The following is a 17,604-nucleotide window of genomic DNA, read 5'->3' on the forward strand; positions in this document are numbered from 1 at the left end:
ATGTGGCTTTATTGATGCTGTGTACCTTGATTTGCTCAATGCAAATTTTTTTTTTTGCAGCCGAGCTGAGGCCATTGAAGCCTTAGTACATATAATTTATTCTACGCTGTCTTGCAAAAGTATTCTCTCACCATCAAAGATCTGTTATGTTTTTCTGAGACCCCCTCCTTGCACCATAACTCCTCCATAAAATAAAAAGCTTTATGCTAAGATTTTTTTGTTAACAATCCAAAAACCAAAATAAGTATCTGATTTGTAAACTAGAAGAAAATTAGTTTGTACTAAAATAAATATGTGCAAAGTGTGATGTTAAGGTCAATGCGTTGTAGAACTGCATTTCGCAGCAATTACAGTTGCAAGTCATTTGGAAAATATCTACACCGGCTGTACACACAAACTGAAAACTAAATTAATTTGCCTTGGAAAATTGCTAAAGTTTGATAAGATTGAATGGATTGTCCTTGATGAGCAATTTTAAGTCTTGCCACACAGTTTGGGCCATTCTAATACAAAAACATTCTTTGCTTAAAACATTCATGTCGTTGCTTTTTTTTCATTGTTGTGAAGTGACAAAATGTAGAAAATCTAAATGGAGTTATGAATATTTCACTTTTGCAATGTGCTGTAACAGAATCATTTAGTGGTAAAAAGAACATAAAGCAATGAAACCCATAAGCAAGCAACATTGGTTTAGATATGCTCTATAGACATTCGTAAGGGAAAGCACCGTTTTTAAATATATTTAACCAGAGTAAACCTTCAGAAGAAACTGGCTCACATACTAGGAGCCTGAGGGGAGCTGGGAGGTGGAAAAGAAAAGAGAGATAAAGCAAATTACCGTCCAAACCGGGTACAACAAAACGGTGCATGAAAGTGAGGCATGGTACGTAGGAGACTGACGGAGGATAAAATAAAGGGAAAAATATCTAGCATTCAAGGTAGTAATTATGGAAACGCTTTTGAAGGTGCACATTGTTCTCATAAGGATTACTGTTTTAATCCTATGAACAAGTCATTATTACTGTCACTGCTAATTGTCAGTTATATTACAGCTGAGTGGGCTGGCATGATAATGAATATAGGATGTCTCAAAGCAGAGATGAACATTGGGCATGACAGTTTGGAAAGAATGGGCCGCAGAGACCAGCAAATGCTCTGAAGGCTGGATGGACCATCAGTCACAGATCAGGAACAAGCAGCCCCGGGGCCTGAGATGGCCAGTGACCGCACATTAGGACATCAAGCTTCAGTTTTCAGAGCGTTCTTGGTAAAGGACACAGAAGAAATGTGGCGACAGAGAAAAGCACAGATTAAGAGGATAAAGAGGAACAACCCAGATAATAAAACAAGAAAAGGCAAAAAAACAAAAGATTGTAACAAACACATTAAATGTGATATAATGATATAATTACCATAATATTTCTGATTCCAGATAAGTGACAAGCTTCTTGCTTTTTTTCACCTACCTTACCTTCACTGTTATTTATGCCATGCAAAAGTAACAGCACAGTTTTGTACATTAAAAAAATACTTTATTTATTGTTTTGTTTCTGCAGAGAATCTTCCCCCAATGCAGAGCATCTCGAGCGGCTTAAAGGAAACCATAAACCCAGGCGACATGGTTCAGGACGCCATCCACAACTTCTCGCCAGCGTATCAGCAGTACACTCAGCAATCCACACAGGAGGTCAGCCAGCCCAGCACTAATGGAAAAGTGGCCACGGGCAACAAGAGCTCTCGCAAGTCCGACAAAATCATGCTGATTACATCAGATGATGAGTTCTAGGCATTTTTCCAGCAAGAGACCCAGGTGTTGGTGCCCTTTCCACCTTTACCTCTGACCCCCTGGGGAAAAAGCTGTGTTGCATTACTCGCAGAACTGGGTTGAACACAAGCGGTTTATTTTCGCAAGTACTTAGACAGGACTACCTGCTTTTATAATGATGATTTTAATCAGAGGATGTGCATGAAATTTTAAGTTTTAAATTTCGTCGCTGAATGTGTCGAGAACTGATCTGTCTCCATCTTGCTGCGGTAATCTAGAAAATGACATGTCATCTTCACTTCATCACACGAGTCAGGAGCCACGCGCTTCCCTTAAATCAAGCTGCCGGATTTTCAGCTGCGTCCCCCGATGCCGACTCCGTCTGTGCCATCTCGCCATTGCAGCCTCTCTGGCTGTCTGAAGTGTGTTCCATCTGAATCATGTCAGTTTCAAAGAGCAGATGATTAATATGTGACTCCAGGTGGGAGGCAGGGGAAGCCGGCAATGACTGAGAATGGCACTTCATGGACCGTTACTCACATCTGCTTGTTTGAAGTATTTGCTGAGCATTCCTCAGCATGGTTTCCTGACGAATGAAAGGCTTTTTTTCAATGACGTATTAGTTTTGGAGCAGGCAATTCGAACTGCACTTCATTATCCTTTGTATCCACCATAGCAGGCACAAATTACATAAACCTGTTGTCTACAAAGAGGGAAGTTGGATCATCTCATTAATTTTCTCAGCATGCTAAAGAGTAGCCCAAATAGATAGCCAGATTAAGTAATTTTTTTTTTCTTAAAGAATATTCTCTATTGTGACTATTTTTTGTGTAGCTTTTATGATTTCATTTCGATGCTCATGTTATCCCATCTTGCAAGGGTCATGAAATGTGTTCACAAGCTGATTAGTGTTAATTTTACTGCTCAGTATGGTCTGTGTACAAATATGTAATTGTAAACATTTTATTCTATTTATTGTGAAAAGTTCAGGCCATTTCAGTTATTGAACATTTATACACTTTACTTTTTATTCTCAATTTTTATGGTTAAACCTCTATATGTAAGTATAGCTTTTCAGGGACTTTTTTTGTTAAGTTATTTTTTTAACTTGTGCCAATGTGTATGTGTTTTTTTTTTGTTTTTCTGGGAAGGCATTTATTATTATAAATGTACAAAGTAGTTCTAAATTAGCTTTAAATTTGACTTTTTTAAAACTTTAATGCAACAAAAACTGAACATTTTGATGAGGAAAATTTTATTTCGAGGTATAAAAACACAACAATACTATTAAAACGAATAATTGACCATATTTTCTTTTCTATCAGGGCAGAAAAAAATGTTTTATTTGTACACAAGGGTAGTTCATTGAGAAAACATGTAAATAAATGCAAAATAAAAATAATTTAGCTGTTCTTCTTTTATACAATTACACAAATCAATGAAATAAATACAAAACATGTGAGCAGACTGACAAGTTTAAAGGGTAAATAACTGTTATGCTACCATTTACTGTCCTCGTTCAAGGTTAGCATTGATGGCAACTAGTTGGCCTGAAATCTTTGCTGTGAGACTACAAAAAACTCTTATTTTTCAATCTAATTTGCTGCAGTTACTAAAACCATATTTGATTTTTGTCATCCTTTCTGTATTCTAGCATATTCTCTACATGGCTGAATTTAAACAGTAGCTTGTAGACTGGCAAAGCTGGTGTTAAAAGCTTATTTAATCAGACATGTTAAAAAAAAATCTATAAAAGTTCTTACATTTTCATCAAAATCCAAGTTTTATTTATATTTCTATATATATGTACAATTCATATAAAAGTATTGGGCGGAAGGTAACTTAACTTCTGGATGTTGCCAAATATATTCACAATCTGTAAGAGGAAAGAAAAATGTCTGGACTAAGTTCAGTAAACATCTATGGCAGGAAGATAGCTGTGCCTCGTCTCACAAATAAATCCTTCTAGATTTTTGTCTTACATCCGTTCAATTTAAATGGAAAAACTTTTTCTACTGATTTGCATAAAAGAAAAGACCATCATGTATCTTGGCCTGGATACAGTGATTGTGTATTTAATTCACAATCACTGTGATTCAGAGAAAGGTTTGTCTCTTATTTGACTAAGGCATTTTTGATTTTACGTGGGAAAATAGGACACAAGACGTATAATATTAAGGTGTGCTCAAAATCAATCACCCCAGTCTCAGATTCAGTGTTCAAGTGTGTATAAATAGTTTTGAAGATTTACCACTAGAGGTCAGCATAATGCTTTGCAATTTATTTGTCATGAATATGTAAAAATTGACCTATGCAAACAGAACAATATTGGTTTTGGCTTTAGGACTGAAACACACCATCACATTAACAGGTCTGGGTTAACAGTGCTGAATACATAAAGCACTAAAAGCATTACCATCATGGAGTACACTTTAAAACCCGTGGGGTCTGCACCAGGTTTACACATAAAACTTAGAAAAACTCTTAAGAAATGTTAAACCTGAAAGTTTAAAGACTCTCTGACGATGCAGTTTCATTTTCCAAGTTTTCACAACACTTGTCTCTGGGAACGTAAATGTGTGCTTTAAAATTTGCACTGAAGGACTCTATAATTTGGTTTATTGTTTGATCACATTCTAGTGAGGTCCATTTCACATCTCTCTAACAATGGTACATTACCAATAGTTTTAAATGAGCTTTTATTTGACTTATCTGCAATTTTCACTGTTTGCAAGGCTGCAGAATATGAGCCATCTAAATGTAACCTTAAGCAGTTAATTGTCGAGCATAAATACATAAAAGTTTTAAGTTATAAACACAGTTGTCTCGTAAATGTGAGTACAATTTGAAAACGGTCAGCATCAATGTCACTAACTTCAGTGAGTGTGATTACACAGACACACCACTCCCAGTATAGTGAAAGACAGAAAAATAAGTAATATACATATATATATTTACGTATTTTGTATGTGTATTGTATAAAACTGATATCAGAAAAAGAACAAAGGACATAAAAGAACTGGGTGAAAATTCAAGGAGTAAGAACACAGCAATGCCCCTGCTTAAACAAAATAAAATCACAGCAGGTTGTACAGCAGCATAGTTCCCCATTCTGTTCTTTGCAGCTTTTGAACAGGGGAAGAACAGTCATGTCTTCTTACACAAGAAAAAATCCTGACATGAGCAGTCTCTATTGCATTGACTCCAATTTAGGAATGGATCCTCTGTAGGAACAGCTTGTTTTCAAGTCATCTTTATATTTAAATAATGCAAGATGTTCGTAGAGAGAAAGGCATTTACTGCATTTAATATATGTTTTTTATGAAGACAGGCGTCAGGAGTTTCTCTTGTAGAAGAGTGTGTCAAATGCAAAGTAAATAGCTACTGATTGTAAAAAATAAAAAAATACCAACACCGGCGGCAGCAGCACTTCTTGTGACCCAGCGGTAGGAATGATTTTTTTTTTTATATGTCTGGACGGAGTTTATCAACGTAAGTGACAACATAACTAGCTGAGGATTTGTCACCTTTAATCTGTAATATACAGGAAGAAAGTTGATTTTTGTAAGGACTACTTTCATTATCACTATATCCAATATGGATTACCCACCAAACATTGCAAGTGCAGCAAAGTTTACCATCCTTGCTAACTTTAGACTTTCACTAAATATTCCCATCACATTATCATCACACATTAAAGCCCCAGTAAATACAAGAATAATTTCTGGTACATTGTTGCATCTTGTAATTTACTTTATACTGTATCGTTACAGTTATAAGTGCTATAATAAAGTAAACTCTATTATTACATGCAAATTTAGCTCAATCTGCTTTCTAAGCACATTCAAATGTAAAAAGTTAGTTGTAAGTTGAGTTGCGAAAAGGCTTAAAATCTGTTAATACTACCAAAAAAAGTCAGGGGGCCATAAAATAGCCATCAGAATTACACCCAACACTTCCCAAACAAACTTTACAATGTCTTTAATACCTTTTAACCTTTTTAACAAAATAATCTAAAATGGCGAACAAATCAGAACCTTTAGGTATGTTTCATAATTGAAGCAAACATGGAGGAGACATCCTCTAGATTTGGCAATGCTTTCCAATTACTGTTACCGACACTAAGGTTTCCAAAACATGAAGCACAAATATATGGTTGTCAGTTTTCCCCTTAACAGCTTCTTTTATGGATTAGCATAAGCTAAACAAGCTCAAGAACAAATTAAAATCTGAGAAAACTTCAGTTTCATCCATCTCTTATATCACTGGAAACTCTTGAGAAACTTCTAGACTTTAATCCTGGGAAATTTAACACCTTATTGTGCTGAGCTGCATGTTAGCTGTAGATTACTTATAGATCTTTAAGGCAACAGCTTCAAAATGTACAGTTTTTATGTAAATTTACACAAATAGCAAATAACTATACTCCCATAAAGTCAAATCATTTGTATTTTATGTTCTGCAGCATCAAGTATTACACCAGTAAGACAGACTGTAATGAATCTCTACCATCAGTCACAGAGGTAGGGTCACAGAGGCCCAATACCCTGCCGGTGCTGGGGGTCGGATGGGGTTGTGAACAGTGTGCAGACAGTATAGACTGTGTAAGAGGCAGGCGAATGGAGACAGAACTGTGAATGCAGCATTACGTGACAGAGCTTGGCACCCAATCCTTGAGTCTAACAAACTACTGAGGATCCTCTCAGTACAGGATGACTGGGTACAGGATGCGTCAGAGCCAGCAAAGATCAGGCAAAAGAATGGAAAGTCCAGTCCTATCAGCACTAAGAGGGAGCTGAGAATGGGGTGGGGCTGGTGTTGTGGTGAGCGGACTTGACAATGGTGATGACGCTGGTGGTGGCCACTTTGCCGGGTGAAATTGGCCCCCGGGTTACAGTCCTGGCGAAACACTGCAAGGCCTCGTACTTAGCTCGCAGTGCATCCAGCTCCAACCTCATGCTGGCATTCTCTCTGGCCAGCTTGTCCACCTCCTGCTGCAACTCTGTCTTTTGTCTCTCCAGCTCTTCCTTCTGGGTGACACGCTTGATGCGACAGCTGGCTGCATAGCCTCGGTTCTTCAGGGTCCGTCGCCGCTGCTTCAGCCGGACGACATCTTCCTTCGTCAGTCCACGCAGATGCTGGTTTAGCTCCCGCACTGACATGGCCACCAACTCATCGTCGCTAAGCGCCGGGGCATTCTCGCCCGTCTCCTTCTTGACCTGTCGGAGGGAGGACGTGAGTAAAGAACAACTCCACATGCAAAAGCAATTTCGTAAAAAATGTCTTAAATTCATGAGGCTTACCCTTAAAGCTTTGCTTGTCTTGAAATGAGTCGTCATTCCCTGCATGCAGAAAACTGACCAGAACCTCACAGTAGTTGCACTGAAAATGAAACGGATAAAAACAGACTATTTAACTTCAACTACCTGGAGAGCAACATGTTAAAGGTGATTGGCAACACATTTAGTTAACCCTATCAGTACCAGCTACCCGTTCCACTTTTGTCAAAGAAGGACAATTTTCAGAGTTGTCAAATCTGATTCATTTGGACTGAGAATCTAGATTTTCTTTTCATTTCTCACTCTTCCCAGACACATCTCACTCCCAATAATGAAAGTTGTCAATGAATGGTCATAACCACCATTTTTTGATGCCATTTGTTTTAGAATACTGAGCAAGACTATTGCTAAATATCTGAACAACATACAATTATTTGGATAGATGAGGAAATACTGTTGGAAATAAAGCTTATTCATTTATATATCTGATTTTATATAACTATAAAATTCTAATATAACACCTATACAAGTCTAAAGAGCTTTAATTGTTCTTTATCAGCAAAATCCATCACATTGGCTAAAAGCAACACTTGTTCATGTAAAATCTTGTATGTTTATAAACTGGTTGCCATGTATGCATAAGCTAGGTTAATTAAAGTTTGGTAATTTCACTTTATTGAATAAAGACTGACAAATGCCCCAATCTCACTATAAGCTTTACTGAAGACCAGGTCTCCTTAGTGTATTATATATATTTTTAACGTAATAATTTTGACAGTAGCTTGGCTACACATGCCAGCAGATGGCAGCAAGCCTCCACGTTAAACCTCAGTTTTTGACAGCGTTTTGTCTTTTCTGTTAAGAGTGATGTGAGCCAAACTTGTTCATTAGAACAAGCAGAAATAAAACAGCTAAGCCCCACCAGGTTTTTCTTTCACAGAACTCTTTAAAGATTTAAACTTTCAGTGTGTCTGCCAGAGCTGTTTTTTTAAGGCCCCTTGGCACTTATTATACAGCGGAATAGGTTTCTCAGGCTGCTCTTATGACCAAAGAACAAGAAAAAGAAAAGGGGAGAAAAAACTGAGCAAGTGTGGCACACATCCCCCCAAGGCTCCATTTCAGAACCTGCAGACCAGCCTGACTGGGAGTTCACTGTTCCATGCTCCACAGCTACCATGGAAACGCCCTGTGAATGGGCGTGGGAGCATGAGTCACATGGTCAGCAAAAGGGTAAACAACTCTCATTCATAACCACAGTATGGCCCTTAGATAGTGTTAACAAAAAATTCAAACTTGCTTAAATTTGATCATAATACTCTCTTAAACTTAGCTTCTGTGATATGTCTCTTAATTTTACCAGTTAGCTTGTATCTCATCTTTTGCAGAGTGTTTAATCTTTTAATATGATGTCTGTGGGTCTACAGTCAAGCTGCAGTGCTCCACTCTTTCATCCCACATCAGTTTAACATTTGCAGGTATGCTGAACTTTACAGAGGAGTACAGCGGTGGAAAATTCCAGGAGGGAGAATGTCACAGGGAAATAGTTTCCTTTACAGTCAGTGATGTATTTTTGTTGCGAGACAATGTAGTCTATCGATTTAAGGCCGTCTCTCTCCGGTTGGATCCTCTTACATTGGGCTTTCCTGAACTGCTCCATGCCCTTATTTAACTCTAGTGGATATTTTTAGCTCACACTGCTGACATAAAATTCTGCCAACTAAACAAATCTAGGAGAGTATGTGATAAGTGATACTTCAGAGAGAGAGAGAACAAATATCGTCTGCAGCACTTTGAAAGGTAGCTTTCACTGGAAAAAGCGCTCCGGGTGCTGGGGGGCTCACTTCATGATATTTATCATGTTTTCACATTTTAGGCCATAAATAGGTCTATGCTAATTCAGGAGTTTATAGAATGCAGTTGAAAACTGCAGAGAAGTGAAACTGAAAAACAACCGCGTTACTCTGAAACATCAAGAACTTCCCTTAGAATAGTTAAAAGGAAAATAAACAGAAGCAAAATACATGAAAGGTGCTAAACTATGTGTGTGTATACATCTGTTTAGAGTTTTGAGAACTATCTGGTCTAATGTCTCATTTACACAGCATTGCATTATTGATATTTCAGAAGCTTTAAATATTGACGGAGAAATAAAATAAAGTATTTCCTGAAACAAGTTAGTCTATAACAAGACAATTTTGAGTAGTATTGTGTCAAAAGGGATCCCTTGTTACATTTGTTGTCTTGAAAGTCTTGAAAAAGTGGTGTAGGGCCTCCTCTTCTTCAAAAGCGGCCTCCGGCCAGAATCCAGAAGCCGAGTTGTTGCCCTGAAATTCTTCAGCCATGTGCTTATTCTTTTTGCAACTTGCACTACGGTATGGTTTTCATAATCAAGTTTCCACAGAGGGAAAGTGGCAATTATGTCACACAACCAAATCCACTCGTAAAGATGAGACACAAACAAAACATGGCTTCTTAGATCAGGTTTTCCATAAGACAGTCTGAGTAAATTCCTCAAAGCTAAGCCGCAGATGGCGGGTAAAAAAAAAAATTAAACAACTAAAAACTAAATTGCATTCCTGAGTGTGCAAACCCTCACATGCATAGGGGTAAATCTTCTCAGAAGAGAGAAAGCATGTATTCTGAAATGTGTTTTGTGATGTACTCGTGTATGGGATAGGAGTCACAATATCCCCACTCTTAGCATAATGGTTGCAAAAATTCCAAAATGTCTGGAATTCAAAAGGGTCTCACATTCACTGCTTGCCCAAACAAATCATCCGCAGCCTTTGCACATGTGTAAGCACTTCACCATCACTCTTTGAGGAAGGAAACATAAACAATACAGACCACTTTTAACTCTCAGATTCCTTATGTTTCATCTCTGCAGAAGCATGTCTAGTGACTAATAGCTAAGGATAACTTTTACTCAGCAGTACTAGAGAGAGCTGTGCACATTCTTAGTGGATGTCTTTAAACTTTTAAATGTATAACTAAAACTTTGTCCCACAGATGTCTGACAAATAATCAGCCTAACATTTCCTGTCATTGGAATTCTAGCATTTCTGTTTGCTAAAGGCCATAATAAAGAGCACGATTTTCTTAGCAGATTATTTCTTTCATTTATTTAATTTTGGAAGTTTAGACATATTCAATTTTAATTTCAACAGAGAATCAAAAGGCCATACTTCCTGTATTTGCAACTGAAATCTGTCTTACTTTTTTGTGCTACTTTTGGAGTTATGGCCTCTTCTTCTGAGTGCTCTTTCAGATCATCCAGCACAGGACTTGCTACTCTGTGGATAATGAACTGATCTAGCCAATTTCAGCCAGAATCTTCATTTGCTTTTAATATGAGGTTGACAGAGCTGCATAACATATTGTTTCACAGTCATCGCAATATCAGTTAGTGCAACAGATTGCAGTATTTTAAAGAATGTTACATTCCATGCAAATAATGCTCCCAATAACATGTTTAGCATGTAGGATGAACTTTAACATCCTTTCATGCCCACACTACGTGTTTTTTTGTGACTGAGATGTTAAAGTTCACAAGGGGGTTAGAGATATTGAGATGAAGGATAAGAAAGAAATGTGTCAGGAAAATACAGGGTAAATTCTAACCTGTATCTACTGTCACTGCAGTATTCCATAATAGCATAGCAATATACTGTGCAGGATTAGTTAATATGCGACATTTTCACATTCATCTCTGAGGTGCAAAACAGAGATCCTTATAACTTCATATAATTGTTGGAATAGAACAACGTGGGCCCTTCAAACATCTGGAAATTGTACCAAGGGATGGTCCAGACTTATTAAGGTTCATAATTCTTTTGCCAATTCAATGAACATACAAGGAAACAGTACATTTGATGGTTTCCATGTAAATACATAAATAGACATGTAATCATTTCACATAATTTAAAAAGAAGTTTATAGATCAATAAAATAATCAGCTGGGCCTTTCCAGACTATTTACAGGTATACTAGCAAATCTCAATTCCAAATTTGAAGTAAATAAAATAATAATAAAAACAAATCTAAAATAATTCTCATCATTCTGACATTTTTTGAAACATAAAAACGACCCGATCTAATGTCAGTGAAGACAAAAGGTTATGTGAATTAAAATAACTTGTTTCAAGTATTCAGTTTATTAGAAGGAAGAGACACTAACAGACTTGTGACACCAAAAAGCCTGCACTTAACATTAGCACAAGAAGGCAAATAGAAACAAAACAAATGAATCCAAAACAATTTGATTCAAAAAGAGGTTCTGTAAACCTTTCCGCATGATCAGTGACACCAACTATTACCAAATCTTGGTTACAGCATGATACTGTGGGGCCCAGTCACCTCCTAAAATAAACAGCTTATCAAAAGAGTTATGAGCTCATACTCCGGAGCTAAAAAAGAGCTGACTTGTCTTTGTTCTTTTTTAAGTCTGAAGTAAACAGAAAACAGATTCGTCTAGACTCTTCTAAGAAAGCTTTTCCCACACTTAATCAAGAATGCAAGGAGATTTTTACTCCCGACTGACGTGAATGGCACTCTGCTCTTTCTCCAGCACAGCACATTTGGTGGGATGTTATGCAAAGGAAACGGAGAGCATAACTGCATGGTGAGTCATGCTGTTTACGGGTAAAAGCGACGGCCAGCGGCAGGGAATCACACCCTCCTGATCTGACATTTCCTGGAAAATCCCGTTGTTTCACAGAGAGGAAGGAAAAGTACAGAGAACTTTGGAAATAGTTGCTACGATCAGCCGGAACCTTTGTGCGGAAAGGGAGGAGGACTCACGGAAAAGATATTCTCCCAGACACTGGGATAGAAATGTTAGGAATGCAGGGAGGAAACACGCACTTCTATTCACTTTTTTTTACACTGACATTAAATATGAGTGAGCAAGAAAATGATCATCAGCAGGATTCCATACATTAATTGTAGTGAATAGTTGAGAGGTTTTCCTGCAACTTTTAAAGACCACCACTTTGAATGCTTTGGATTATTTGTTTGCCCTGCTTATCACCTTTTATTCTCCCCACAGCGGTAAGAAGCCACTATTTGATGCATTCAAAAAAGAATGCCTCAAAATAGATAAAACCCAGGACCAGCCCGCAGCATAAGCATCACATGCGACTTCTGAGGGTCACCCAGTAGCTGGGGGAAATAATTTAAAATAGCAGTGAATATTTCGCAGGTCAAGTTGGGAAAAAATGCTATTGCCATAAAGAAACAGTGAAACAAGACAGCTGTTTAATGATTGATAAAATAATAGTAATTCTCTGAAACTGCTATGCCATTTTTGAGGTTGCCGGTTTTTTTTTTTAAGATGGTAAAAGTTTATTTTACTTTTGGCCCAGCATTGCTTAGCTAGACCTTTAAAGAAAATCTGATCAGTTAAGCAAAATAAAAGAGAGTTATGTACTGCTGGTACATAACTCTCTGCTCATGTCTGTTCAATAAAACTCTGTTTAAATATATCTGTACTCTCCTTTTAAGGTATTAGTTCAGGCTCATTAGTTACCTTCAAAGCAAGCTGTGGCAAACTCTGAAAGCAAAACAAAAACAAGCTCGCCATAAATGAGAAATTAGGAAGGTGCAATAAAATCTCTGGCCTGGACATGAAGATGACTGCTTTGAGCGTGACCTAACTGTTTAAAACTGTTTGAAAGTTTTATTTTCAAGCCCACTTGGAAAAAGTGCTTAAGTTATTCCTCATTTTTTTGGCTATTAACATGAATATAAATACTAATGAGGCCTAATTAAACTTTCGATAATTTAAATGGCAATTTTTTGATGCTCTGGAAAAAATGAAACCGTAGGAGTGACAACATAGTAACATAGGAACAATTTATAAGTAGTGCAAGAATACTGAGCTGGCCAATAGTTTAGCTATCAGCACTGAAGTTTCCTATTAACACATTGATCACCTCTAGATCAAACCTAAAATAGTCTCATTAAACATAGACTGGAAAATCCTACACCAAACAGATATTCCTTAAAGAAAGGAATTGCAAAATATAAACCAGAGACTCTTTAAATCTTTTCTTTTTTTACCCTAATTGAATATTTGTTTGTTAAGGCCCATGATTTTTTTAAACTTTTGTTTATGAAAGCAAAAGAATAATAAAAAAAATAGGATTCATAGATTCTATTCTTGTTCTCACAATAACAATGCTGTGTTTGGTCTTGTGAGCTGGATGTATTACCATACCCTTTGACATTAATGGGGCAGTGGTGGAAATTAGCCCCTGGGCCCCTGAATAACCTGAGACCGGCTTTGTTGAAACATTATGAGCTTGTGAGTTGAAAGGAACCTTTTAAGACTTTAAGAGGAAAAGCAGAGAAAAAAAATCCTATTTGCAATTTTAGGTGGCAGAGAGAACTGTTTCAGGAAGAAAAACACATCTTCATTCAATTATGTCTTATTTTTCCTGTTTATACCCCACTTTGCACATCCAACAGTATTAAAAGTATATGATGTGTAAAGGTAATTATCAACAAAACTTCTTTTATTCCAGTAAGAGGAGCAAAACACATCACAGTGAGCGTGTTCCATGTGAATCATACCATAAGTGACCACAAATATTTCACTTTCACAACATTTCACCACAATGGCCTGAGCAATTGGCGACACTGATTTCATCAATCACCAGACAAAATGGGGGGACTTCTCCGCGAGTGCTTTGGTGGCACAATGAGTCAGCTGTTGCAAGTTCTCCCTCCAAAAAAACACATCATCACTTTGGTGACTGAGCCACATGTTAACCTTATGACAGCGCAATACACACGCTACGCCCTCCCTCCTCCAGGCTGAAAGGCGCCCACCAGAAACAAGAATGAATCAGAACATCCTCCTGGCTTCGAATCTGTGGCAGATCTCAGTGGAATAAACCATTGAGAGACAAATATTTTCCATTTATTAATCACTGGACCTCAACCACAAGTCCAAAATGTTATGCAGAAGACAATGCAAAAGTAATGAGACTCATGTGCCATTATGTCATTGGCCCATACAGGATGTCTCCCTTATCTTGGCCCAAGAAATGACGATTTCTATCCCCCAGAAATCGTAATAAAACAAGTGATAAGATAACGGCACTTGTTCCATTTAGTGATTTATTGTTTGTGGAAATATGCCTCTTCCTTCCTCTCCTCCCTCCTGCAATGGACTAGTCAGCCCTGGTGGTCTCTGCTGCCCTTTCTCCCACATGTCTACAATGCAGACCACGTGTTGATTCCGATGTTAAAAACGGTAGGCTGGCATTTTGCATCGTAGGAACCTATTATAGAGGGCTGAGTGTTAGAAACAAACTAAAAGGTCGTGAAAAATGTGCGTGGCAATAGTTTCAGCAGAGACAGGTGGAAATTCTTGGATTATTTCACTTCCTTTTTTCTTAAAAACTTGATCCCACTGGCGATATTTTCATTGAAAAGCACGACTATTATAAAAAAAATTAAAAAGTGTGTTTTTAATTTGTAATGATATTCGAAGGTCTTGTCATTTTTAAGTGAGTGTTCCGCTTTGACGCAATGCTTTTATAAGCTATTTTAATATTTCATAGGTTTCAGACATACAAATTATTTGACTATAAAAAACTTAAGGATAATAAATTTAAGTATTTTTTATGGCTTTAATTTAGCAAAGTAATAATAATAAAAAGAGGGAAAACATCTTCAGCAGTTCTGATAATTTTCTCACTTCAAATGCAATCACTTTCTGTGTACTATTTTTTTTTTTTAATTTTTTTCTCCAGCACCAACACGTGTCCTCTCGGCTCAAATAATCCACAAAGTCAACATAAAGTTCCAGAACCACTACCAATAAGCTTCCTAACCGCCCAGTGAATCCAAACACCAGCGTGTCTGCGCCTATACATCAGCGTGACAAATTTTAGCAATTTTCTGAAGAATGTCAAAGCATATCTCAGAAGAGCAAAAAAAAAGAAAAAAAAAAGAAAAAGAAACAACAACCATACCTCTGTGAACGCGGATATGTGTAGACTGGGATGCGTAAAGGTGGCGGAGTAAGTTTCCTATCCAAGCGGAGAAGTGAGTTGACCCAGTCGGCGAGACGCGGCAGGAGGGTAGTGGTGTATCCTCGTACTGAATTAACTACAAAACAACAACAATGTACCAACATTCCACGCTCTGCTTCCGCAAGCGCTCACGTCACCTATTCCTCGTGACCGCCCCCTCCATTCATGAAAATAACTTTCTGCTGACGTCAGTCTAGAGAGGGGGGCCCGGGGCGGGGGGAGGCCAGAAATAGAAGACAGATACTGCTGGCAACCGCTTTTGCTTACTTTACAAAACAAATCAAAGTCGGTTTGCCCGGAGACATTCTGGCTGTTTACCTGCTGTACTTGTTGCTCTCGCCGCCAGACGGGCCGCCTGTTCTGTGAGTGGACACTTTCATGGCCAGGTTTTAACTACAAGGTATTCAAAAATGTGCTTTAACGGAGGGAAAACAGCGACGCCCCCCCTCCCCATCCCCTCTGTCTGCCTTTTGGGAGCAGCAGCATTCCATTCCTGGGGAAAGTATGCAGAGTAGTAGCCCAGAAGTCACAGGATTTCTCTTATTTTAACTGCAGCATGTGGCGTCACTGCTATTTTTGGGTAATTAACTACTGACCTTAAATATGTTAAGCCATATAAGGTCGAAGCTTTTATTGATTTGCCGGTTCAGCTTTTCAGCTTAAAACAATCGGATTTATTTGACACTGGTAATAAGAAGAATAAAAACACTGTTTACACTTTAAACACCTATATATAGCTCACCCAAATTATAAGCAGACTTTGCGTCTACATGGGACCTTGCTGGCCAGGGGGTCCAAGACCACTTGAATTTACACAACAGCTCAAGGTTGCAACTTTGAGCTTTCATACTTTTTGACTGTTGATCATTTCATTCCTGACTTTTGTCTCTTTCAAAATGGTTCCTTCATCCATAGGAGAATCTATGTACATGAACCAGGTGTCAATTAATTTAAAGTAATTTTCTCTCTATTTGCTTATGACCTGCAGTGAGAAAAGAGGTTATGTGACGTTGCTAAGCATATTTTACACATTAGATTTATTTTAGTTTGATCAGGAGACAGATGTATTTAAAAAAATAAAAACTGAAATGGTCCAAACTTCGGTCAAAACAGCAATCAGTGCAAGTAACGTGAAATGAAGAATATTCAATAAAATAATACACAGTTAAATTAAACTATACATTGCCACAATTTATAGCTACCAGGACAAATTAATTGATTAGCAATGGTAATGGAGTTGAAAAGTGTATATATTTTTTTTACGGGAATGGCAGCATAAGTGATGAAATGACAATTTCTTGCAATGAATATGCTCAAATGCACCACCAGTGATTTACATCGCACATTAAACCACCTTTAGAATTTGAAAGTTGCAATAACATGTCTACATTTGATGCTAGTTTATTCATTTGTGTTTCATGTGTCTCAGCTGGGGGGGGGGCACAGTTCATAAACACACTGTCACTGTTTGTTGGTGTAGATCAGTGAGTAATAGGGTTTGTTTGCCCGTGAACTAAACATTAAAACTTCCTTTATCCTATGATGAGTGTAGTTGGAAGTGAACTCTGCTCTGGGCCCCAAACAACATTTGGCCTGTCTATGGGGGACACAGTCAAAATTAACAAAGGAAAGGATTATCCCCCCTTTATAAACGCTAATAATTGTACATTACTTTGTTTGTATAAATATTTATCCTTTAAACTTGTGAAATAATTTATGCACATTGTAAAGCATCACCTCTTTACACCTTGCAATTCTGTAGAGTCCTCGTGTGTGTGGGTGTGTGTGTGTATGTGTTCATTTGTCATTGACCATTTTAGGTCAAACACTGTTTCATTATTGTAACTCGTTTGCTCTGTGATGCTTAATTTTTTTTTTTACAACACTATGTTTAGCAGCAAATGAGGAAATGCAGAAAAAAAATCCGTCACAGTCACATGCATGATGTTATCTTAACCTTTAGATACTCCTTGACTTATGCCTGATTAGTAATTGCTGAATCGAATTTTGTAATTGCATTTATTCAGACAAATAGAAACAAAATACGTGTCTTTTACCTGTGATTATGTTCTGTTTTATCCAGATTACTTACATTAGAGGAAATTATTCATTAGCAACGAGATTTTGAACTCACAAAGGAATGTTTGTCCAGTATCCAAAGGCACATTCTCGAGAAACTGACTCAGATTTCTTTTAATTTACTCTGTCTTTGCACCATACTGACAGGTTGTAGCATTAATGGTTACTGTCCCGGTTTATCTTATATGACTCCAAAGAATGGTATCTTTCTCTAAATCACACATGGAATCAGTTGTTTGCTGAAGATGGTGAGTCTGATTATTGCTTGTGTATTGCAACAGTCAAATGGCTCTTGAACCTGATGACTAACAGTCTTTTGTTTTCTCAGGTTGTATCACCGCCTCATTAACCACAAGCAGCACCGCAGCATTTCCTGTATGTAACAGTCAGGCAGATGCATGGGTTGAAGAGCCAATCCACCTCTGCTTTTTTTTTTTTT

General features: G+C 37.6%; 2 protein-coding genes across 2 annotated transcripts in view; one reads left to right on the forward strand and one right to left on the reverse strand.

Annotated features, from left to right (window-relative positions):
* The window catches only part of tmem184a (transmembrane protein 184A), a 23,538-nt gene extending 17,035 nt beyond the window's left edge, over window positions 1-6,503 (forward strand). The window contains exon 9 of the mRNA XM_005796782.3: window positions 1,557-6,503. Within this exon, the coding sequence (XP_005796839.2) occupies window positions 1,557-1,786 (230 nt within the window). The 3' untranslated portion in view covers window positions 1,787-6,503. The remainder of the gene's footprint in view (window positions 1-1,556) is intronic.
* Window positions 2,893-15,417, reverse strand: mafk (MAF bZIP transcription factor K). Its single transcript, XM_005796783.3, has 3 exons — window positions 15,027-15,417; window positions 7,069-7,147; window positions 2,893-6,984 (listed from the first exon to the last, which is right to left on the reverse strand). The coding sequence occupies exons 1-3, from the start codon at window positions 15,188-15,190 to the stop codon at window positions 6,550-6,552; spliced, it is 678 nt and encodes a 225-aa protein (XP_005796840.2). The 5' UTR covers window positions 15,191-15,417; the 3' UTR covers window positions 2,893-6,549.
* Window positions 15,418-17,604: the final 2,187 nt, after the last annotated feature.

Source organism: Xiphophorus maculatus, chromosome 16 (assembly GCF_002775205.1).
Source record: "Xiphophorus maculatus strain JP 163 A chromosome 16, X_maculatus-5.0-male, whole genome shotgun sequence".
Classification (NCBI taxonomy): Eukaryota; Metazoa; Chordata; class Actinopteri; order Cyprinodontiformes; family Poeciliidae; genus Xiphophorus; species Xiphophorus maculatus.

What these genes read in the sequence shown, in the direction of transcription:
- mafk (XM_005796783.3), bottom strand. Translation starts at nt 15,190, where the DNA reads ATGTTGGTACATTGTTGTTGTTTTGTAGTTAATTCAGTACGAGGATAC. An exon ending in ACATATCCGCGTTCACAGAG is followed by an intron (nt 7,148 to 15,026) that starts GTATGGTTGTTG and finishes TTTCATTTTCAG; the next exon opens with TGCAACTACTGTGAGGTTCT. An exon ending in AGACAAGCAAAGCTTTAAGG is followed by an intron (nt 6,985 to 7,068) that starts GTAAGCCTCATG and finishes TCCCTCCGACAG; the next exon opens with GTCAAGAAGGAGACGGGCGA.